This window comes from Talpa occidentalis, unplaced genomic scaffold (genome assembly GCF_014898055.3).
Source record: "Talpa occidentalis isolate TD23 unplaced genomic scaffold, MPIMG_talOcc4v2.1 talOcc4.12, whole genome shotgun sequence".
Classification (NCBI taxonomy): Eukaryota; Metazoa; Chordata; class Mammalia; order Eulipotyphla; family Talpidae; genus Talpa; species Talpa occidentalis.
The window spans coordinates 63233639-63258492 of record NW_023601212.1 but is presented as its reverse complement, the minus strand read 5'-3'; the positions used below and the strand labels follow the sequence as shown (position 1 = coordinate 63258492).

The 24854-nt window shown below is 35.8% G+C and overlaps 1 protein-coding gene across 2 annotated transcripts in view; it reads right to left on the bottom strand.

Moving 5' to 3' along the window:
- The window catches only part of NME7 (NME/NM23 family member 7), a 184551-nt gene that overhangs the window by 101405 nt on the left and 58292 nt on the right, over nucleotides 1–24854 (bottom strand). For both annotated transcript variants that reach the window (XM_037506532.2, XM_054693494.1), the window contains exons 8-9: nucleotides 7629–7693; nucleotides 4177–4245 (exon numbers count right to left, since the gene is read on the bottom strand). In XM_037506532.2, coding sequence (XP_037362429.1) covers nucleotides 4177–4245; nucleotides 7629–7693 — 134 coding nt within the window. The remainder of the gene's footprint in view (nucleotides 1–4176; nucleotides 4246–7628; nucleotides 7694–24854) is intronic.

Sequence of the window (24854 nt, the reverse complement as noted above, 5' to 3'; positions counted from 1 at the left end):
TAGGTGTAAAGGAAACAACCCAAGATTGAGAAAAGAATTATCAGAAGGCAATAGACAAAACAACATACAGAGAAAACACAAGGCTGAGAAGAGTTTGTGCTTCGACTAGCCAGAGAATCAAGCCCTTCTATGCTACAGAAGACATAAACAATAGTAGTTGACCGAAATTTTCTTTAGATATGGGGTGCTATGTATCCATCCTATAATGGGCCTCAACAGGGGCAAACTGATCCCACGTAACTTAACTGAGTGCCAGAACAAAGCATTTGAAGGAATACCATACCATTTTACATTGTAAAATTTGTATCAGGCATCTAAAAAAAAGTTATCAGGCATGCAAAGAAGTAGAAAAATATGAACTGTCCCCAAGAGAAAAATTAACAAATAGTCATAGACCCAACAATGACATAATTATGTAAGAATTTTAAAACAACTATCATACAGACACTATATGCTCAGATTACAGAAGGAAACATGGACTTGATGAAGAATATATTAAATAGGCCCACTGAGTTTATAACATATATAGAAGTAAAATGTACGACAACAGCAGCACATAAATGAGGGGGAGATGGCAGCTTATGGCTTTAAGGTTTTTAACATTATATTTGAAGTGGTATAAAGAAAACCATGATCAGAGGAGGAAAGAGCCTCTCACAGACTCAGAAACACTCAATGAATGTTCTTTACTTCTCTCTTTTTTTTTTTTTTTTTTTTGGTGGGACCCTCGCCGGTGGCCAGGGATCGAACTGGTGCTGCAGAGGCTGGGGGCAGCCTCGCAACCCAGCGCTCAACTGCTGCGCCACCAGGGGAGGCCCTCTTTACTTCTCTTTGAATGGGAAAGAATACTTCAGGCACAAGTGAAAATAAATAGAAAGACTTTGTGATAGAAGTAAAGTTGGTTTGTTTGAAGAGCAGTAAGGAAGTCGGTATATCAGAGCTGACAGAGACTACAGGAAAGCAATGAGATCAGATCAGATCATACAGGAGCACATGAGTGATTTTAATGACTTTGGAGGGTTTATGATACACAATGCCAAAGTAAAATAATGGTAGTTTATTATAGAACAAGATTTAAATATTAAACCAACCTCAGTCATCATACCTAACAGAAATGCCAGAAGTTAAAAGAGGGAGAAGACTTATAATTAATATGACACACAAGAACCTTAATCACTAGATCCCTAAGTGTATCCCCCTGAGGTCACTTTGCTATTTCACAAATGTCATACGTAATTGATTTATTATGGCTAATTATATGGAGTCAAATCTTCTGTTTCATGATATTGAAGTACTGCCTACACATAAATGTCAAGAGTCAAGTTCTCCGTAGAAAGCATGAACACATTACTGAAAACATGGAGAGGAGCGAATCTTCATTGCCTTTCTTTTCATTTGTGTTTATTTCAGGTTAATAACAAATACCATTTTAAAAAAACAGATATAAAAGGCTACACAAAATGCACACAGTGAAAAGGAAAAAAATGTTTAAAAAAAGAACTCTGAAAAGCATATGTTTTTGAAAAAAATAAAAAGGCTCAACAGATTTCTCAATCACCTAGTTTTTAGCTAAGTGAAAAAACAGTAAAAGAAAAAACAAAAAGCACACCTGTTTGTTGCCTTTACAGCCCTTTGACTACATCCTTAGGTAGCTATGTTGGGATTATTTGATAATGTCTATCCTTTCTAGAACATAAGTTCCATGGATCCAGGAGGTGCTTTTTTGGTTCATCTCTATATCCTTGGTATTAAACACGTTGTCTGGCACACAGTAAACAGTTAGTATATATGTGGTTCATGATACTGGATCATGATAACACTATGAGAAGGGATTTATCACCTTTGTATGATTGCAAATGTAAAAGCAGCAAATGTAAGTGTAAGTGATCAACATAGAATCTAATACAAGAACCAAGTCAGATAAAAAAATAATAATAGCTAATATTTACTAAATAATCTCAATGTTAGCATAATTTGCCCAATTTGTTTTTTTGATTACCACAGCAACCTCTTCAAGTGATAGCATTATTTTCATTTTATAGATAAACTAAAACTTTAAGAAGGTACACAACTTGGGCTTCCCCTGGTGGCACAGGTTGTTGAGCGCTGCGCTGTGAAGCTGTCCACAGCCTCTGCAGCTCCAGTTCAACCCCGGCCAGCCAGCGAGGGTCCCACAAGGCGCAGCAGACCTCTCCTGTCTCGCCCACTGCTCCCCTCAGCAGTGTATTTCGTTAGTCTGCCTGTTCTGTTCCCCACTCTGTCTCTGGTAAATCCTCTCACTCTCCCGCACATTTGGCCTGTACCCCATTTCTTGTATAAATAAATAAATCTTTTTTTTTTTTTAAAAAAAAGGTACACAACTTGTCCATGGTCACATAATTGGCAAACTTGGAATTTGAACCTATATGGCTTGTTTAAACAGAGAGACAGAGAGAGAGAGAGAGAGAGAGAGAGAGAGAGAGAGAGAGAGAGAAGGAAATTGAATCAGGAAACTGCACCCTGGTTGCAATGAATGTAAATTTAAGGAGAGAGAAAAAGTCTTCAGTTTGAAGCATGTAATGTGGGAAAATCCAGAACTGGAACAGTTTCCAAGCAATAACTGGTGTAACAATGTTAGAGATGCTGTCCTTACTCTCAAAATATAGACTATATTTTAGAGGATCATCTCATAACCTCATACCAACTTATCTTTAAATTTAGAATAATAAGATGGATGGAGTCACGAGTATGACCTTATATATCTTATCATTTATTTTATAAATAAAATTTGAAGACAAGGAGAATAAAGTGTTTTTCCAAGATCAGAAAGAAAATGGGGCGTGAATGCAGTTCCTGGAAAGCCCTGCCTAATCTTTGGAATCCTATTGATGCCGACTTTTAGCCTCTTCCCCTCCTTATTACTGCTAAGTTGGGCAGAAGGCCTTTATAGCAATAGCTCTAAATCAGTTCCCTCTGAGGTTTAAATCTTGATTAAATTGTCTTTCCTGGGCTTGTTCAGATGCAGGATAGGTAAAAGAACTCAAATCATTGGCAACAAAGTGAGCATATAACTGAGGATCAATTATGTGACATATATACTTTGTGAGTTTCTTTACCTTATCTACAAGTAAACCATAAAACAATGTGAATTAATGAAAGCACTTGATTTTAACCACGTTTTAAAAATTAGAAAAGAGATTAAAAATGCATGAAAGAAAACTTTTAAAAAAATGGAAAACATTTATCATTCATTGAATATATGATGTTAAGACAAAACATTTTAAAATCTCTTCCACTTAAAAAACAAAGGTATAATTATAAAGACATTTTTGATAAAATTAAAGTTCATTACGTTATAAAGACAACAACATAAAAAATAACTGTGGTTCCTTCTGAAGAAGCATAGAGTACTACCAGTAAACCAGATGCATATTTCATTATTGGCTTTTTTATGGAGGCTTAGAGAAGACAAAGGCTCCAGCCAATTCCTGAAATAGTACATTTTTCCTTTGTCTAGGTCATTTGAAAGGAACATGAACTTTATGTAAAAAGAAACACCAAGTCTCTATTTTAAAATATGAGTAATGAGACAGTCTACTAGTACAATGTATTTAGGATAATTTGATCAGAGGGAGAGGAACCTGATTAAATACCTACTATGTGTTTGCGTGTGTGTGTGTGTGTGTTTACCACCAGAAGATATTTGGCTTATTTGAATATTGCAATATGTTTTCATGAACACATTTCATTATCCTCTAAACAACTCTGTTACTTTAAATGTTATTATTTCTTCATTTTCAGTCACATTTTCAAATGCTTCTATTGTATATGTGTCATTTTAAAAAAGATAAAAATTACTGCTATGGAATTATTCTATGATGTTAACTATTTGCTTTTAACTTCTATTTCAAAGTTTTCAACTAAGAATATTATAAATTTATAGATAATGTCAAACTATTTCAATATCTCTTTAAGGTTTTTTGTATTCCTAAATGAAACAATCTCATATTTTAAAAACAGATACAGTGGCTCTCTGGGATAAGAATGCCTCAGTCACTGAGTATGATCAGCTGGAGGTGGGAGAATTAGGAATACTTTTAGGAATACTTTCATGATAATAAATTATACTGAGGTTGCCAAGATTTTAAAAACCCTTTGCTTTCAGTACCAATGCTTTTCATTTACTTTGATACTTACATTATACTCAGATACCACTCCTTTATAAACTTCATAAAACTCTTCAACATTAACACGATCCATGTTAAACTATATTTAAAAAAAAAAACATAAATCAATCATGAAGAAAAATACAGGCCACTCATAGCACTCAATATTTATAAGCTCTTGGATATGTTTTCTTTACCTTATTATGTAAACATTGTATGAATTAAATATACTTTGGAAAAAATAAAGATCAGCTCCATTCATCAATATTTTTTTCACTCCAATAATTTTTATTGAATGAACTAAATATGGTATAAAGAATCCCAGATTATTTCTTTATTTATATATATTTTACATCATTTTTTATATATTTTACAATGTTTTCTTTTCTCAGGTATAGTCCCCATAGAATTTCCACCACCAGTTCACCCATGCACCATCATCATAGCACATTGTGTTCCTCCCTTTCTCCTTTTGATCCCTCTTCCTCCCCCTCCCCTGCAGAATGTTTCTGATTTATAGTTGCCTGTTTATTTTTGTTTTGGTCAATCCCACTAGTAGGGATATACCCAAAGGACACAAAAACACCAATTCAAAAGAACACCTATACCTCTAGGTTTATTGCAGCACTATTTATAATAGGTAAAACCTGAAAACAACCCAATGCCCAAAAACAGATGACTGGATCAAGAAGCTGTGGTATATATACACAATGGAATACTATTTAGCAATCAAAAAAGATAAACTCATGCCATTCGCAGCCACATGGATGGAGCTAGAAGGGATTATGCTCAGTGAAATAAGTCATAGGGAAAAGAAAAATATCAGATGGTTTCACTTAGGAGGAATATAGGGCAACCAAATAAGGCACTAGGGAAAAAAATAATATCAGCACATCTTTAGCTAGGGACAAGCTAGCTAGCTTCTAGCTTAGACCTAGAAGCTTCCTCTATAAAAATTACATTTTAATGTCAATGACTCACTATTCCTACCTACCTATAAACTAAATTGAAGCTCGTATTTGTTGGAACAGCTATTGCAGAGTAAAATCTGTCAAACTACTTCCTGGATTCAAAACCTCACTTTATTTAATAAACTCTTTATCATTTTGCAATGAATTTGTAAATTATTTTAGTGATGCAATTGTATGTGTCTTTTCCAGTTAACTATTATAGTAAGGGAATTTTGTTGATTTCAGTGTTTCATCCTATGTTCACACAACTTGCATTATTAATAAAACAAAATAGTAAAATATATAATTCAGTAAAATTTAGTAATTTGCACTGCAAACTTTATAAGATATCGTATAGGGTTATTTCAGTGAACCCATAGAATAACACATTGAGGTAAATAATAATGTTCTTATTACCTATCTGAGATGATGGGGAAATGCCTGAAATTTGATCAAGGTCACCTAGAAAGCAACAGATCCATGATTCATAAATAGGTCTTCCTGACCCCAAAAGTTAAATTCCGTGACTTGCAGTTTACACTATGCCTTCTCCCTATATTTAATTTTTCATTTTGTAAAAAATTATTCTTGTTTTCACACCTAATGTGACCAATCACTGTGTTAGAGTGTAGGTCTGAATTAGATCAACATTTAAAGCTAAAATTTCCACATTATTTTTTAAGCTGGCTTATGTCATATAATCCTGTGACGACATGGCCAAGCTAGTGCTTTTAAAGCATTTTTAAACATTTTAAACAATTTCTTTATAGTCCAACTCTCTCATTACTCTCTAAGTTTTGCCTAATGACTTCACTAACTGGTTGATAGTTCTCACCTTTTTTTTGGTTTATGGGCATTCCTACCAGAACCAGTGCTCTGAGCCCTGATTTGGGGTGATCCTAGATTTGAAGATATCAAAAGCAGTTCCTTTTCGGAAAAAAAAAAAGAGAGCACATAGATTATACTGGTAAGAGAATTCTCAGCTCCAAAATCAGCATTTCACTATCAAAAATAAACTTGCCGGCTTTCAAACAGTCTAAGAACCAAACTGTTTATCTGATTCTTATAAAAAATTGTGCCCAGTCTCTTATCAATAGCATCAGTGAGGGGCCTCCCTGGTGGCGCAGCGGTTGAGCGCCAGGTTGCGAAGCTGCCCGCAGCCTCTGCAGCGCCAGTTGGATCCCCGGCTGCTCCCCAGCCACCGGAGGAGGGTCCCACATAGCGCGCAGACCTCTCCTGCCGCCCGCTGCTCCCCTCAGCAGTGTACTTCGGTCCTTCTGCCTGCTCTGCTCCCCGCTCTGGCTCTGGTGAATTCTCTCACCCTCCCGTGCTTCTGACTGTACCCAGTGCTTGTATAAATAAATAAATAAATAAATCTTTAAAAAAAAAAAATAGCATCAGTTGACTATGTGACTTCAACAAAAAGGCACTGAGATAGGCTAGAAAAAATAAATTGTAAACCAGTAAGATGTGAGTTGTTCTGTTTGAACAAGGGAACAGAATCACTAATTGAGTTGCCTAACATTCTTAGCAGAGGAACTAGTTCAGGTGAAGTTACCTAATATCCTGTTTGAACAAATAGACCAAATCACTGAGCAGCAGGCCTTACCCTAACATCTTGACCAAACCAGACTGAGTAAAGTCACTAGACAAAAAGTTCTAGGTACAAACTAATAATGTTTTACAATTTTTTTTATAGGGGAAGGCCAAGAGCCCTACATGCACACAGTTGGCACAGCTCAATGAAGAACACACGATGACACTGCTCCCCCGACCCTGACTCATGGACCTATCCCTTAAAAATCTCCTAGTTCCCCTCATGGAGCCAGACTCTTTCCTGCACTGGCTTCCTCATGCTCTAGTCTTTAATAAAATCTTACCTGGTTTAACTAAAACTCTCTACTGAGGATCTAGACTCATACTTTTGGGGAGGAAGAAAAGGAGTTGTCTTCAATGAAGGTTTCCTAGAAACATGTCAGCAGGGCAAATTTGAATGACTGTGTGCTCTGGGACCCAGTGGTGGGACTGCCAAGAGAGGAGCTGAAATGTCAAGTCCAAAGAAGATCCCGAGGGAGTTCAGTTACCAGTCAAAGATTGGTCAGGGGAAAAAAATCTCACCTGATTATTTTCCTTCATTCTCTTCTTAGTTACAAATCCAGTAATAGAAAACTCACTGTAACTGCTTAATTCTATTTTTTATTTCCAATAACAAACTATGTTTTGGCGCATATTTATTTTGCAGATAAATTCCTGGGAATTATATAAATCTACCTTATGTGCTTAAATTAATTGTACATTTGAATAGTATTTCTCATAACCGGTTTGTGGGTAAAATAATTTTGGGTAGATTACATGGGTAAAATAATTTCAAAAACATTTTTTATTATAAAGTTACCAAGTTTAACAAATTTGTCTGCTTATTTTTCATGTTTAGTTCATAAATGCAAAGGGAAAATTCAATGTAAAACATATCAAGAGTTCTTAAAAAAAAAACAGTTCCTTAATAAGTTACAATTCATTATAAACTACCTACCATCTGCATAGCTGAAATTTCAAATCCTGCATCTCGGATAGCCATCAGGATCTTCCCCAGCAGACCTGAAAATATAAAACAAATAAGCACAAAAATACAAAGTTTCTAAGGCATTTTAGTTTCTTAGAAATGTATGTTTTCTTATATGAAGTACTGTCTATACAAAGAAATCACATATATTTGTAAGAGAACTAAATCCCTAATACAGGGCATCAATTAATATGATGATGATTATTAAATGATTCAGTTAATAATGTTTCAGGAACATCAACAATGACACCGAAGAGTATGCAAAAAAAATTAAGATACTATTTTGACTTTAAGGCCTCTGAAGTCTTATAATGTAGAGAATATGAAAACCAAACAATTAAAGCTAACATTACAAAACAATGAAATGCCAAAGTACTAGATACAGAAAGTGTCCAAAGGAGGAGAAAAATCAAATTATAGCTGAAGAGGGAAGCAGAAGCTTCAAGGAGAAATAAGAACATGCACTCATCCTTACAAGGCTGTGGACAGACTGGATGATAAAGACAAAAGGATAAAAGGAGAGCAGGTGCACACCTGGGAAATGAGAGCATGTTCACAGAACTACAAGAAGCTAGACAGGAAAATAAAATGAGGTGGTAGGGAGGAGGGCCCTTAAGGTGAAGAGATTTAATCCAATCTAATGAAGGCTTTGGATGTTAACATGAATAATTTAATGTCTAAGCCACAGATTAAATTTTTTATAATAAGGTATGCAGGGCTAGTCAAGGGCTGATTTTGAGATTCCATTTGTTTTCTATAAAAATCTCCTCTAGGGACAAGGTGGCTGAGTGTTAAGGACAAGGTGGATTGCTAAAAGTCTCCTATGCTTCATTTTTTTGTCAACTAAAATTCATTCATTGCATACAAAAGTGCACATGAGCGCACATATACAAGCACATCCCCCATTCTGGATTATCTGTATGCTCACCTAGAAAAACCAAAGCACCAAGTATGTAGTATCAGTGCCCAAAGTGCATTTTATTTTCTATTTTACTACAAATAGTGCTATTTTACTTTTTGCACACTAAAGGATTAAAAAAGATGATAGCTGCTCTCCTGCCCACTTGTGACCATGCAGATGTTTCTCTCTACCAACCTTCTCCCATTGCAAAGCAGCAGAGGCAGCTCTCCTAACCAAGACAGCCTGCCTGTTACTATGCAGGCATCTCTTTTAACAAATCTGTCTCTTTCAGGGGCAGCTCTTTCTACCCATTTGTGTCGTGCAAGCATTCTTTACTTTCCTTTCCTTTTTCTAATAAACCTGCCATTTGAATATAAAAAAATAAAAAAGTTGACAGATCTATCCATCAGGTGATACATTTGAACCAAGTGAAGGCCAAACAGCATGCGAGCATGCTGCAGAAACAAAGGTTTCTCAGGAGATTGAAGAAAAGCAAAATGGTAGAGTGATTCTCACAGATAATAATTTACATAAAGTCTAGAAAAAAGACACACACAGTTACCTGGACACAGCTACCTGAGTGGCTTCTTTGTTTTAGCCAAAGAGAAGAGTACAGTTTGCACAAAAACTGACTGAAAGCCTATAAAATAGCAAACTTGAAGAACAAGAAGACAAAGTTTGGGCAACCACAGCCCCTGGAAAGCAAGTGGCTAGATGATCCCAGAAAAAAACAAAAGCCAGGGAAGACAGTCTGATCTCTGTGTGTTCAGTGATGGGGCGCAGTACAGCACAAGAGAGGGAGGAGTGGCAGCCACTAAGAACCCCCTACAGTTGCTGATTGAGAGACACATTCACATCTTGAGGACTTTGGGCACCTACCACTGAACTAGATAAGGGAATGCACAGAGTTGGCATGTAGGACAGAAGATGCACTACTGGAGTACTAAAGGAGGAGGATACAGAGTGATACTACTTCGTGAACCTGAGGTTCCCAATACAGAAGAGCTAGAGCCCAAACCAGCAGAGAGAGCCAGGCTTGCTCACCTGTCCCACAGAAGAGGTTATTAAGTTCTGCCATTTATAGCAAAATAGGAGTTCATGGGAATTATATGTGTGATAAAGTAAGTGAGAATGACAAAAACAAATATTGTTTACAAAGTGGGTAACATGACAAACTAAGATACTCATAAAAACTATCAGATATTAAGAAACAAAGTGAGAGATCTGAGATTAAGAGAAGGCAGAGGGAGTATGTGTCAAGGGGACAAAAGGGGTGGTTGTGGGGGGTCTCCCCTGGTGGCACAGGCGGTTGAGCACCACGCTGAGAAGCTGTCTGCAGCCTCTGCAGCGCCGGTTCAATCACGGCCAGCCGGCGAGGGTCCCACATGGCATGGCAGACCTCTCCTGTCTCTCCCACTGCTCCCCTCAGCAGTGTATTTCCTCAGTCAGCCTGTTCTGTTCCCCACTCTGTCTCTGGTGAATCCTCTCACCCTCCCGCACATCTGGCCTGTACCCTGGTTCTTATATAAAATAAATAAATAAATCTTTAAAAAAAGAAATAAATATTTAGAAAAGAAAAACTACTTTCTTAAAATAAAAAAGGGGGTGGTGGTGGGAAAATATTTCAAGGGAGTAAATAAAGAATACAATGAGATGTCAATAAAAAATAAATGTAAAAAAATAATGCAAGAAAACAAAACCCTACTTATAGAAATGAGACCCCTTGAAAAGGACTTTAGTGAACAAAGCAACTTAGAATTTTAAAGATATAGCCAGGCTGTTATAAAAGACAATTCACCATTACCTGGGTGCTATACTCCACCATACAAATACTAAATATTAAATAGGAGTGATGGGAAATGAAGCTGAAGCATGGAAAAAACATCTAAAAACATTTTGGCATTTTATTTGGATAGGAACCTATGAAGGAAAATTTTTAATCCTGATGTAGACAAGAGTTCATAAACAAAATTGATACATAAATAGATATGTTTAATCCTAATAGATAATTTAAATCTAATTAGATATTTGATTGCTTTAAAAATTTACATCTAGTAAAATAAAATTTAAAGTATTTTAACTTAAAAAAAGGAGTTAGTGTGTCTTAACATGTTATTAGTGTAAAGTCAGATCAAAGCTAGAGATTATGAGATCAGATTAAGTTTCAATGACAAAATACAAAAGAAATCACAAGCATTAAAACTCAACAGAAGAAATTTAATACTAATCCTGGCAAACATGCATACCAAATAACTTTACGGCATACAAGCCAGGTAGACAAGTTTTCTGTCTCCTAAACAATAATATGTTACTAGGCAATACCACTCACTGAAAATCTTCCAGTACTTTTTAATCATATAAAAAGATAAACCCACAGATCAGGTTGGTTGCAGATCACTTATGATTTCTTACCTTTGGTAAGCAAAAAATTGTAAAATCACATTAAATCAATTACAGATAAGATTATGGGTTCAGCATAATTGTTACACTGAGTAAGTAATGCTAGTAAGACACTTTGGATCTCAAATTGATCCATTAACTGATCATAAAATCTAGTCTTATAGTAATTGGGCTTATAAAAGATAGACCTAATTCAGTCAATGATCTTTCTAATCCACCACCTACACTGCACTCCTGGATCTAAAATGTACATTTTTCCTTATCAAGGTCCTAACAACCATAATCTAGTGAATGAATGAGTAGAAAATACTAAGGCAGTCTCCACAACAACATTGAAACAGGAGATCCACAGGATCTAAGACCTCCAGGAAAAAGCAATCAAGAATCCCTCCTTACAGGGAAGAGAATAAGCTCAACCCAGCAAAAGGAGCCAAGAACAACTAGTGTGATTGAAATAAGATCATATCCAAACAAGGACTCCCAAGAAAAACAAAAATAAAGTAGGGTATTGGGAAGGCAAGCCAGAAACTGAAAATTTTGTCATATTAGGCAAGTAGGTCATCAGAAGTCCAAAGTCAACTTGAGGTTACCACAGAAAACAATCTAACGTAATGAGAAGTTCTACTCCACAGGAGATGATGGTCAACAGGTGGCTTATGGATAAGGAAGATCATTCCTGATCTTAAAAGGCCAGTTCCTCTTGTGGAGGGACTTGTGGAGCCAGTGCAAGTCCCATTCAAGGTAGACTCTATGTTTCTAGGAGATTTTCATGAATATAAATATGCAAATATCATACCAACTCATCATTGTAAATTTGTTAGTTTTATAGGCAAAGGCAAAGAAAAAAAATTAAAGATTCAAATCCATGGGTCCATTAACACCGATGTGAACAAAAAAAATCTTCCCCTCTTAATGTTACTTCTGTTTGTCTTTTTGAATGCTTTAGAGAGAAAAAGTTTCTCAAAAAGAGTCCTTTACACAATCTTTCATAAGGAAGTACATTTGTTTTCATTTATCCCAGCTATCCAAAAATCATAGTTAAGGAAACCCCTCCTCCCCCTGAAATGTAGCCATCTTATTGCAGGAACACTGTTTTTCCTGTTGATTTCAAAAGGCTCATCTGATGTACCTAAGTTTGGTAAAATCTCACACACACACACACACACACACACACACATAAAAATAGTACTACCACCACTTGGGCCACAAATTACATGACTCTTGTCCCTTATCTGTTGGAAGCACATGCTATCTGCACTGGGAACGGCCTCCATATTTGTTCTATTTCCCAGCAGTAAATGTAATATGCAACTTCACTGTCTGGTGGTTATCAAAATACGGGGGCCTGCATAAGGGACATTAGCCTGACCTGGGAATGGTTAAAAATGCATATGTGCTGAACCAGATACTCTGGAGGTAGGGCCCAGACATCTAAATTTTAACAAATCCTTCAGATTGTTCAGACACACATGACCATCTGAGAACCCTGACCATCAACAACTGAGGTTCACAATAACCACTCTCTCAGATGTGAAAATGGGGTAATATGTTCTGAGAAACTTAAGGTTTTAATTTGCAGCAGCTTCTCCTACTGCTCCAAACCTTAAACCAAATCTCCTTAACTAGAAAATCATAAAGGATGTTAAATTCTTAAAATTTGGATTTTCTATCTTAAACTCCACTACTCTTATCACTTAATATTTTTGCTTGACCATCACATTTTAATTTTTTCTTACATAGTTTTTCATTTTTATACAATATTTGATTTCTCCCCTCACATACAGTCCCCATAATTCTCCCACTACCACAGCATCCATGAAATGTCACCACAGTCCCTGTGCTCTTCCCTCTCCTGTGCTGATCCCTCCCCATCCCCCCTCCCCAGATGTATGCCTCAGATCTACAGTTTGCCTGCAAATGTTGTCTTTTCCCTGACCCTTTGTTCAGTTTCCCTACCTATAAGTGAAATCATCTGATTTTTTTACCTTCTGACTTATTACACTTAGCATAATTCCATCCAGCTCCAGCCATACTGCTGCAAATGGCAAGAGTTTATCTTTTTTTGATCACTGAGTTGTATTCCATTGTGTATTTATATAAAATCTTCTTGATCCATTCATTGGTTTTGGGGCATTTAAGTTGTTTCCATATCTTAGCTATTGTAAATAGTGCTGCAATAAACATAGGAGTGCAGGTTGCCTATCACTTAACTTTTAAGATCATTTGCCATTGGAAAAAAGAAAGGCAAAAAATTGGAAATAAAATAAAAATATATAATGGTGAAAGTCAGTCTTCATCTATTAGAAAGCCATGATTTTAGAAACGTTTCTGTAAAAGAACCACATTTTCTTTAGAGGTGTGCCATCTTTCTTCCTCATGACAATCAATTATAATTGTTAGAATTTTAGCATTTGTAATCTTCCTGTAACTTGAGTCAATTTTTAAATTTTACGAGATCAAATTACTTTGGCTTTTCATTTTTAAAACATCTCCTGATACAGTAACATTTGAATCCCTGGACCCCAACTTCACAGACATCAGCCCAGCACCTGAGGTGGGGGAAGAAAGCAGCAGAAAGGCCAAGGTCACAACACAGGAGGAAGAAATGCATGTCTTCCTTCTGATATCACAGAATCATATATGCATGTCTGAAGAGGAAAAAGCTAGGAGGAGATACAATAAACCACGACAAGGGGATTCTCTAAGACAGGAAAGGAAACACCCTATCTTTGCTAGAAATTCTGAGATGTTTTCCTCAAGTTTACATCCTGTCCATCTTTGCTGAGTATTCATTAGCATGCATTCTAAAACTGCATGGTTCTCTAACAGACACATGTATCAAAAAACAGTACTTTGTCCTCAAAGTTCTGCATAAAAGTTTGCATTGATCCTGTCCCTCCTAGAAGTTTCTGTTTATTCCTAGACCCCAGAAGGTGAACAGATCAAATGCTTAAATCAAGTTGCTTCAAAAATGTCATTCTCTCAAAGATGACTGCCGAATCACAATTTATAAAAAGGTCGGGGGAAAAGAGGTTCCAACTTATTCTCAAGTGAAACAATCTTCCTTCCAAAAGCTATCATTTTTTTTTACTTAAATTTTATTTTTATATTCCCCATACAATTACAACCCCCTTATTTTGACCCCAAGCCCTCCTTTCCCCGCCCCCCACCCCCCATAGTGTGTCTCTGGTTTATAGTTGTTTGTTGATTTTGATATTTTCTTTCTTATAGTTATTCATTTTCCTGGTCCCTTATTTAAGTTTTCTAGATTCCTGCTATGAGACCATCCGGTATTTTTCTTTTTCTTTCTGGCTTATTTCGCTGAGCATGATCCCTTCCAGTTCCACCCATGTTGCTGCAAATTGCATGTGTTTATCTTTTTTGAATGCTGAGTAATATTCCATGGTGTATATGTACCACATCTTCTTGATCCAGTCATCTATTTTTGGGCATTTGGGTTGTTTCCAAAGCTTAGCTATTGTAAATAGTGCTGCTATAAACATAGGGATGTAGGTGCTCTTTGGAATAGATGTTTCTGTATCCTTTGGGTAAATACCTAGGAGTGGAATTGCTGGATCATATGGAAGCTCTATATTTAGTAGGCCAAGAAATCTCCACACAGCTCTCCATAGTGGTTGGACCAGTTTGCACTCCCACCAACAGTGCAGGAGAGTTCCTTTTTCTCCACAACCTCACCAGCATTTGTTGTTGCTAGTTTTTTTTAATATATGCCATTCTCACTGGTGTAAGATGGTATCTCATTGTAGTTTTGATTTGCATTTCCCTGATTACAAGTGATGTTGAACATTTTTTCATATGCCTGCTGGCCATTTGCATTTCCTCTTCAGAGAAGTTTCTTTTTAACTCTTCTGCCCATTTTTTGACTGGATTATTTTCTTTGTTGTTGTTGAGTCTCATCAGCTCTTTGTAGATTTTTGTGATCAGTCCTTTATCATTAGTGTTGTGTGCAAAAATGTTCTCCCAGTCGGTGGGGTTTCTCTTTGTTTTTGTTATTGTCTCTTTTGCTGTGCAGAAGCTCTTTAATTTGATGTAGTCCCAGCTGTTTATCTTTGCCTTCACTATCACTGCTTTGGGTGATGTGTCTGTAAAGATGTCTTTGATGTGCATATCATGAAGTGTTTCGCCTATATTCCCTTCTATGTATTTTATGGTTTCAGGTCTTATGTCTAGTTCTTTAATCCATTTTGAGTTGGTTTTTGTGCATGGTGTTAGGTAGTAGTCAAGCTTCATTCTTTTGCATGTAGCAACCCAGTTTTCCCAGCACCATTTACTGAACAGACTTTCTTTGATCCAATGCATATTCTTTGCTCCTTTGTCAAAGATTCGTTGACCATATATCTGTGGGTTTATTTCTGGGTTTTCTATTTGATTCTATTGGTTTGTGTGTTTGTTCTTGTTCCAATACCATGCAGTTTTGATGATTATGGCTTTTTAGTATAGTTTGAAATCTGGGAGTGTGATGCCTCCATTCCCTTCTTTTTTTTTTTCAGGAGAGCTTTGGCTATTCGGGGGTTTTGGTGATTCCATATGAATTTCATCAATAATTGTTCTATTTCTTTGAAGAATGACATTGAAATTTTTATTGGAATAGCACTGAATCTGTATATTGCTTTTGGTAGGATGGCCATTTTAATAATGTTTATTCTTCCAATCCATGAGCAGGGGATGTCTTTCCATTTCTTTGTGTCTTCTTCTATTTCTTTTAACAGTGTTTTATAGTTTTCTTTGTATAGGTCCTTTACCTCTTTTGTTAGATTTATTCCCAAGTATTTGATTTTTTTTTTGTTTTGATAATAAAAGGGATTTTTTTTAATTTCTTCTTCCAATGGCTATCATTTATTAATATATATAACGGATGTCTCACAAGTCGTAGTACAAGTTTAAGTAACTTAGAAGAACAAGTGCTATAAATGTATAATAAAATATAATTTGAAAGTTCAATTATAAATTTGTTAAATGTTAATCAAAACAGACAAAATTATTCAAGAAACAAAATGGAATTAAAATGAAAGAATTTTAATTAAACTTGCAAGTGATATTTATTAACCATATAGAATTTATATTTCTACAATGCTTAAAACTTCAGGATGACTTTGTAGTCACATATCTTAGAAGTCACTTACCATATGTGGCACTTCTTCTAGTGTATTCTTTTAGTGAAACTAGGTTTCATTCCAACTGCACTAGACAGATGTCAATCTAAGGACGACTGCCTATCCACCAATCAAACTTTTCTATTATCTTATTAACTTCTATACAGAAACTAAGAAGCATTAAAGAAGCTACTTTGGTAGGGCAGATTATCCTGGATAACTACATTTTCCATTACTCCAAGAAATTCACACCAACCTAAAATCTAGCACAGTCTGCAAGTTATAGCAACAACTGAAAACCAAAAAGTGACTCTTCCCATTCCCATGGTTGTTATCAAACTCTTCCTTAACCATCTCCATGATTGTTATTAACCTTCCACAGACAAAAAAAACTAGGGATCTTGACTATGAAATTTCATAAGGCTAGCCTCTGAGGAAGGACGATCACAGGAGAAAGGCTAGGTGTTTCCTACCCTTAAAGTCACTGATAAGTGGTTCTCAAACTGGATGTTCATCAAACCTGGGAGACTTTTCAAAATGCATTTTCCTGGGCTCTCCTCCAAATTATAAACACAAAAGTTTTAAGCTTAGGCCACAAGAATATGCATGATAAACAGTCTCTCCAAGAGGTTCTATTGCACACTGAAGGTTGAGAAAGAGAGTCTGGTATAGAAGTGGCACAAGAACACCGATTCAGAGCCCGTGTCACATCCAGTCAAATCAAGGACTTAGGAAGCTTCACAGCATTTCAAAAAGACTGACATTGGTGGACCCCAGTGAACCATAATTCCCAAGTTGGTTTTGTGTGTGTGCGGTTTTTTTGTTTGTTTGTTTGTTTGTTTTTTGTATTCCCCTCCTATATTGACACTTGACTTGGCTATGTGATGCTTCAGCCATTGGAATATTAAGGTCATGGTGCAAGCGGAAGCATAATGAGCATTTGCACATTGAGGGTGGACCTGGAATGCTCTTCTTGGAAGATAGCAATTGAACTATAGAGCAGCTCAGGACGGGTGCCGAATGAAGCCATCCTACATGAAAACATGAGAAGAAATCTTGTACATTCAGCCCCAGCACAGTTCCTATGCCCAAGTAACCCCAGGTATACCACAAAGGTATCATCAACTGATCCCAGTTAATCCACAGAACTGTGGATCATTGTTGTTAAGAAACTGTGTGTTGGTATGGCTTGTTATAAAACAAGAGGTACCAAACACTACTGTCTTCGGGTTCTTTTTTAATGTTGTAACATATGATATAACCTCCAAAACTACTATCATTAATGTCTAACACTTGATTGAACACTTACTATGCAAACTATTCTAAGTGCATCACATGTAGTAACATATGCAATAGGTTCTATCACTTCTATTTCACAGATGAAAAAATATGAGCCTTTAGGGAAGTCAATGTTCCCAAGGCCACACAATTGTTAAGTATCAAGTCACAGAAGTATAACAGACACTCCAAATATTATGCACTATAGTCATCCTCACTAGATACAGTAGGATTTTCATTGAACATCTTGCCACACTTTATTTAGATTCTTGTTCTAATTCAGAGAAATGAGTATTGAACTTCTGCTTGGACTTCACATGACTAGGTTCTGAGGGAGCCTAACATTCCTGATGCACCAATTAGGGTTACTAGGTGTCAGTGCTTAGGCTGTCTAACAAGTATTTCTTTATTCCCATTAGGTGTGAAAAGCAAGCCGTATTTCCAAAGATAAAAGACAATGACTGTTCCTTGCTTTGTCAATGAGAACCTATAAATATAAAGGTGCATCATTTAGACTGGAATAAATCTATCCCATCTTCCTCCTTGCATACAATAACATATTCAAACAATCAAAGTTATCGGGTCATCCTCTAAATGTCTCCACGAAGGAGACTTGAAATAGGATCAAGGTTATACATTAAGGATTTCTTGACTCAGAATTTAAGACCCTGTAATATAGTGCCAGAACTATACAGAGTGTGTACATTTTATGCTATGCAAATTATATAGCAATAAAGTTGATTTAAAATGAAAGTTAACAAAAAGGAGAATTAATGTTTTCACACCAATAATTTGGAAGATATAAAAGTTCAGTGGCTATTGAAAGCATTCAAAAAACTGTTTTAGAAAAATGTGGAGAGTGGGAAAGTTTTATTAGTAAAATTAAAGTACACATGCTAAAATTTAAGTAATGCCAATTAAAAATATATACTCGATAGCTTTACACAAGCAATCAAGTGACCTCAGAATTAAAGGGAATAGTGCAAATAATCACAGCTGTGGAAGCAAAGAGCCCTGAATTTCAGATTTACCTATTCCTTCAAATTATTAGATTCTATACCTGTAAATGGAGTTAATAATCAAATCTGATGAGGATGTAGGGTCTAAGTGATAATCTATGTAGAGACAAAATGCTATAATGTAATAGAATAAAGACAAACTTTGTACAGATCCCAAGTCTACCACCTAAAAGCTGTGTGACTTTGGGCAAGTTACTTAACATCCCACAGCGTAGGTCTCCACCTCTGTGACATAGGTTTCAAATAATATCAACCCTCATTGTTCTAAAAGTTAAATGATTCATGTAAAAGTGCTTTGTACTCCATAAATGAGCTGTAATTAGTAAATTGTTGTAAAAAAAAAAAAAAAACTATTTCTGTTGACCTATACTTAAGCCCATTGTAAAGTCTCATTAACAAGATTTGAAAAGGCCTTCCTCCCTTCTGTCCTTAGACAAGTCTCATTAACAAGATTTGAAACAAAATTATAGACTGATAATCTTAGGAAGTTTCATTTTACTTATAAGGTTATTAGATGTTTCCTTAGAAGGTTACTAGGCATAGTATCAAACAAAACATAACTATATTTCCAAATATTCTTTAATAGTCTAATGCTCATCTACTTCTTTAACTCCCAAGATTCACTAATTTCATTTAGAGTTCCCATAACTTAGAAATTCATTAGCTATTTTCACAGCCTATAATTTTGTTTTAAAAATAAGACACTAAGCTCTATGTATTCATGCAAAATCAAGGTTTTACATGTAGTTCAATATATTTGGTGCATTTGTTACTCTTTTTTAGATAGAACACAAAACAAAAATGTCCAAAATTGTGACATTCTAAACAAAACTGTCCCCCATAATTTTTATTAAAATTGACTTTGATTTACAATGTTTAAATATAGTTTCCTTACATTAAAAAGAAAAAAAAAACCTCTTCCATAGTATCCAAGAAACTGAATTCTTGAAGGAAATTTAATTCAACAAAGCTGAGAACATAACCAATTCAGTTGATCCAAATTCAGGAGATGGTGGGGAGGGTCTCCTGAAGAGGTCTTGGCCTACCTAGTATGATAACTACTGCACAAGGAGAAATTTTTTTTAAAAAACTCTTAAGGAGGCTCTAAATAAGAATAACCCATTTCTTAAAAGAAACTTGATAAGTACAGTCTTTCTGTATGGTGGTTTAATTAGCCTCTCCGAGCCAATTCTGGCACTAAATTTACAACTGGCCAATATTACAAGAAATAACTCACTTCCTAATTAAATGCAAACAGACAATCCCCAAACTGTCTTTTTAAAAATAAATTCTAAAATTGCTTTGAAACACTTTCCATGAAAACAATTTTATAGCCAAAACTCAACATTGAAATACAAAATACAATTTTCTTGTACAAGAATTTTCTACACAGTTTCGCAGAATAATAGAATATCTGGGCTTATAGGCTGACAGGCAGCCTGTAAACCATCTTGACTCATTTTACTGTGAAAGGAATTGAATTTCAGAAGACAATGTTAAGAATGATGCAGAAGTTATGTAATACATAAATCTGTTGTAAGAAAGGAAAATTTCCAACAAAACTTCAGGATTCTAATATTTCAAATGATTAATTTTTTTGCCTACCATCTTCCTGCCTAGTGCCAAGCATAATGGACAACCAGGAAAAGCAATAACTGATAGTTACTTAACAATGGACAGAAACAAAACTACTACTTGGTAGCCTTAAACTAGACCCAGTACTTTGTTCCTTAAACAATAATAGGATTTTTCCTCTTTTATGTGCATGTGGATTTTGTTAGCATTTTAAACTTGTTTTGTAACAAAGGAGTCATTCAACTCTACTTAAAAATTAACTTTACTTAAAAGTCATTAACTTTACTTAAGATTCACTCAGTGACTCTAAATAATAACAGTAATAGTGGAAGTAGTGATAGAATAGTAGTCATAAACATAATAATGACTCAAATGCACATAGCAATTAGGAAGTGCTGGACACTATGCTTAGGACAGTAATCCTTACATTTAGTCATTTCCTCATTTAATCATTCCATCTACTGCATTTAATCCTATAGTTACTTGGTGAAGAAGGTATACTATTACTCTCATTTTACAGATATGGAAACAAGGTACAAAACTTAAGTAATTTATCCAATATCACAAGGCTAGTAAGTTATGGGGCCAAAATTCCAGATTTCAGAGAAAAAAATAATCATTTTGTTGATGGAATTTAACTCTAAATAGAATTAAGGACAAAATAAGTGCAAATCATAATCTTGAAATTAAAGAAAGAACACAAAAATATTCCTTATTTTCTTCCCTTCTAAAACCAGAGTCCTTAAAATACATTTAATTTACATATATGAAAAGAGTACCAATATACCAAGTTTACCTAATTTTATTTTCCCACCGTCTATTCCACAAATAAGCTTTTTTTTTTTCTAGCTCTTAAAGGTGAGAAGTGAACCACCATATCCATATAAATTCACTATGGGACTAAGACCTAGGCTGCCTACATCCACATGACTTTATTATTTGTGCCAAGAAATTCTTGCCACAAAGATAAGGCTGTATCAGTAAATAACTTCATTGTTTGCTTCAGGAACTGCCCCCAAAGCTCACATGCCCCAACAATAGACTGCTCAAACAGCTCCCTTTTTATAATATTCCCTTAGCTGAGAAAAAAACTGTGTTTAGGATCTTAGTGAAGACCCTTTCCTCACTATTTCCACTAATCCTAAACTATCATATGCTGGGCTTTACCAGTTTCAATCAGATCAATGCACTGTTAGACCCACATTAAATCACTCAAGGTCATACTCCAACTCCCCGATATCTGCCCATGATCTCTCCATTATCAGGTCTACTAAAACTCTATCAAGGTGTGTTCCCTTTAGAGTAAGCAATAAACTTAATTTTGCATGATCACAAGACTATTCCTAGGGACTTTAGGTCAACAGAAGGGAATGATCCTACTCTATTTCTAGCTGCTTTACTAACTTTTTAAATCTCTTCTCTTCCCTAACTAGACTACAGGTGAAATAAAATAAGATAGGAAACAAGATCATCATAGAAAAAGAAAAACATATACCAGTAATTGAAAGGGACTGAGTGAATCTAAATAATAAAGTCAACAAAAGACTTCATACTATATTCCAATGTAGCTGCAGTTTAACTATAAGGTGACTTAGGTTAGTTATACATTTTAAAGTATCCCTAAAATTGAGGTTTAGAAAGAAAACAAAAGAAAAAGCTCTTGAAAAAACCTTGAATGTTTAAAGTATTCTGCCTGGGCCTCCCCGGTGACGCAGTGGTTGAGCACTGGGTTGCGAAGCTGCCCGCAGCCTCTGCAGCGCCTGTTCGATTCCCAGCTGCTCCCCGACCACCAGAGGAGAGTCCCACATGGCGCGCACACCTCTCCTGCTGCCCGCTGCTCCCCTCAGGAGTATACTTCGGTCCTTCTGCCTGCTCTGCTCCCCGCTCTGGCTCTGGTGAATTCTCTCAACCTCCCGTGCTTCTGACTATACCCAGTGCTTGTATAAATAAATATTTAAAAAAAAAATATTCTGCCAAATGATTACACTTTACAAAAATATTTTGCTTTAACTCATGTGTCTCTGATATCAAATATCAATTATGAAAAATGAGATGGCCAAGCTTTTAAATAATTGAATAAGAATTTTTTTAAAATTATGCATCATAAAATTGATCATTTTGACATTACCTTTCATTTACATACATTTTAATCAATTTCAGTCATTTTTATGCAATTATTAAAGTACATAAAAATTTATTTAAATTCTACTTTATTTCTGCCTCTGCATCATTTTTCCTTAGAAAAGATTGAATCAGATACAACCAAAAAGAATATATTAAAATGACAAAGATAGACTTCTTGTGAAGTTGAGACTCTGACTCATCACATTGTATGTATATCCATTTGAGGTAAGAAAAATGAGTGCAACATGGAATCCCTTTGTTTTTCCCTAACACCAGTTATTTCAAATTACTTTCTATAAAAGTGACATTTTTGCTGCTATTACTACAGAACAATACATATAAAGGAAAGACCATGAAGGTTAGAAAAGACCAGGGTTTGTTCACAGCTTGGATTCTCTACTCAAAATTGAGGGAGACAGCTTATTCTTTTTTTTTTTTTCTTAAACTTATATTTTCTTTCTTTTTTTTTTTTAAGATTTATTTATTTATACAAGCACTGGGTACAGTCAGAAGTGCGGGAGGGTGAGAGAATTCACCAGAGCCAGAGCAGGGAACAGAACAGGCAGAGTGATGAAATACACTGCTGAAGGGAGCAGTGGGCGAGACAGGAGAGGTCTGTCGCGTCATGCGGGACCCTCGCTGGCAGCCGGGGATCGAATCCGAGCTGCAGAGGCTGTGGGCAGCTTCGCATCCCACCGCTCAACTGCTGCGCCACCAGGGGAGGCCCAAGGGAGACAGCTTATTCTCACAAGCCTTACCTAGCTTATCTGGAAAAGAATGATATATCTACCTACTTGATATAATTTTATGAAGATTAAAATAGATAATGTGTAAGAGACTCAGTCTACTATCCAGCATATGGTAGTAAGTTCTCCATAAATGCTTGATACACATCACACAAGTCAGTTCCCTATAATTATAGTCCTGAGCATCTATAAAATATAAAGTACTTCCCAAATAATTAAAGAAATATTAATTATGTAATAAGATATTTAAGACTCATATCCTTTCAAATAATAATTTTACTTCTAGGAAACTAGCCAGAGCAAATGGTTAGAGATATTGTCAAATATGTATGCACCAGAACCTGATTTTTAACATCAAAAAACTGGAAACAACCTAAGCATGGTTGTAATAGAATATTTAATCCATGTGATTGCATAGTGTGCAACTATTAAAATGTTGAAGAGAATTGAGGGCACATAAAAATGTTCAAAAATTAAATTAAAAGAATAACCTGTAGATCTACATCTCAACTATATGAACAATTACATTCATGTGTGCCAGTGAACATGTGCCCTAGAGAGCCTAGGTAAAAGAAATTGTGAGTGGCAGGATGAGTTGCCCCAGTCCTCTTTGAACAAGTGGACTAAATCAGACTAGCGAGCCCTGTCCAAACAATTCAGCCCACCTCACTGACCATGAGGTGCCATGATCCATAAAAGTGTCAGATTCTGACTAATGAATATCTCAATTTCCTGGTGGGATAACACTAAGAGCCCATACATTCAGTTGAAATGTACCCATCTGAGCATGCCTGCACATGGCCCAACCCAGAGTAAGCTATGATGCTGCTCTCTTCCTGACTGACCCTGGATTTACCCTTTAAGTATCTCCTAATTCCCTCGGAGAGCCAGGGTATAGTCACCTTTCCCAAACTGGCTGCCTCATAAATGAATCTCTCTAGTAAAACCTTGCCTGGTTCAACAACAACTAGAACTGTCTGGTGAATTCTTTCCCTACAAAAAAGGACCTGCTCAGGTTGAGGAGCCCTAATTCTTGTTTTCTTTTTTATTTTTAAGATTTATTTATTTATGCATACAAGAACTGGGGTACAGGCCAGAGGTGTGGGGAGTGAGAGGATTCACCAGAGACAGAGTGGGGAACAGAAAAGGCAGATTGACTGGAATACACTGCCAAGGGGAGGAGCGGGTGAGCTGGGAGAGGTCTGCTGCGCCATGTGGGTAGCTCCCTGGCCCGCCGGGGGATCGAACTCGTGCTTCAGCCGGCTACAGACAGCTTCATAGGTTGTGTCTTAACCCCTTGAACCACCAGGGAGGCCCTAATTCTTGTTTTCTTATGTTTTAATTATTTGCTAAATCTTCTACTGTATACATTTATTAATTTGAAACTTAGAAAAAATAAAATTCACAAGTCCTTATAATTATGGTTTCTAGTATATTCTGGTGTTTTAAGGATGGTCTTATATCCCTTCTCATTTCTAAAAGAATTTGGAATGGCTGACAAAAATATACAGACTAAAATAATGAAGAAAAAGACTTGAAAATTCAGTATACATTCATATCTACATACATTATTTACCTGTACAAATATGTTTATGACACATAAAGTATACATACATACATATATACTTTATGTATACACATATATACTATATATATATACTCACACACTCACTCACACACACACACACACAAAATTAGTCAAAGAACTTTCAGATACTGAGCACCAAAGTAAGTTTCTCCATCTCAGGAAGTGCACACTGTAAATATGCAGGTATGGTAGACACTGTTTTAAATTGTACACTCGGAATGCTATTTAAGTGAATCTGTTCTGTGGTTGGCTGAAAGTAAAGGAATCATGAAATGTAGCAAGATGAGTATGACCTTAATCAACAACATAAAAAATCTTTTAAAAATGTATCTATACACAGCATGGTAGATATGGTTAATATTTTATAGTATATATGAAAGTTGCTTGAAAGTAGATCTTAAAAGTTCTGATCATACACATAAAATTATAACCTTGCATGGAGATAACTAGC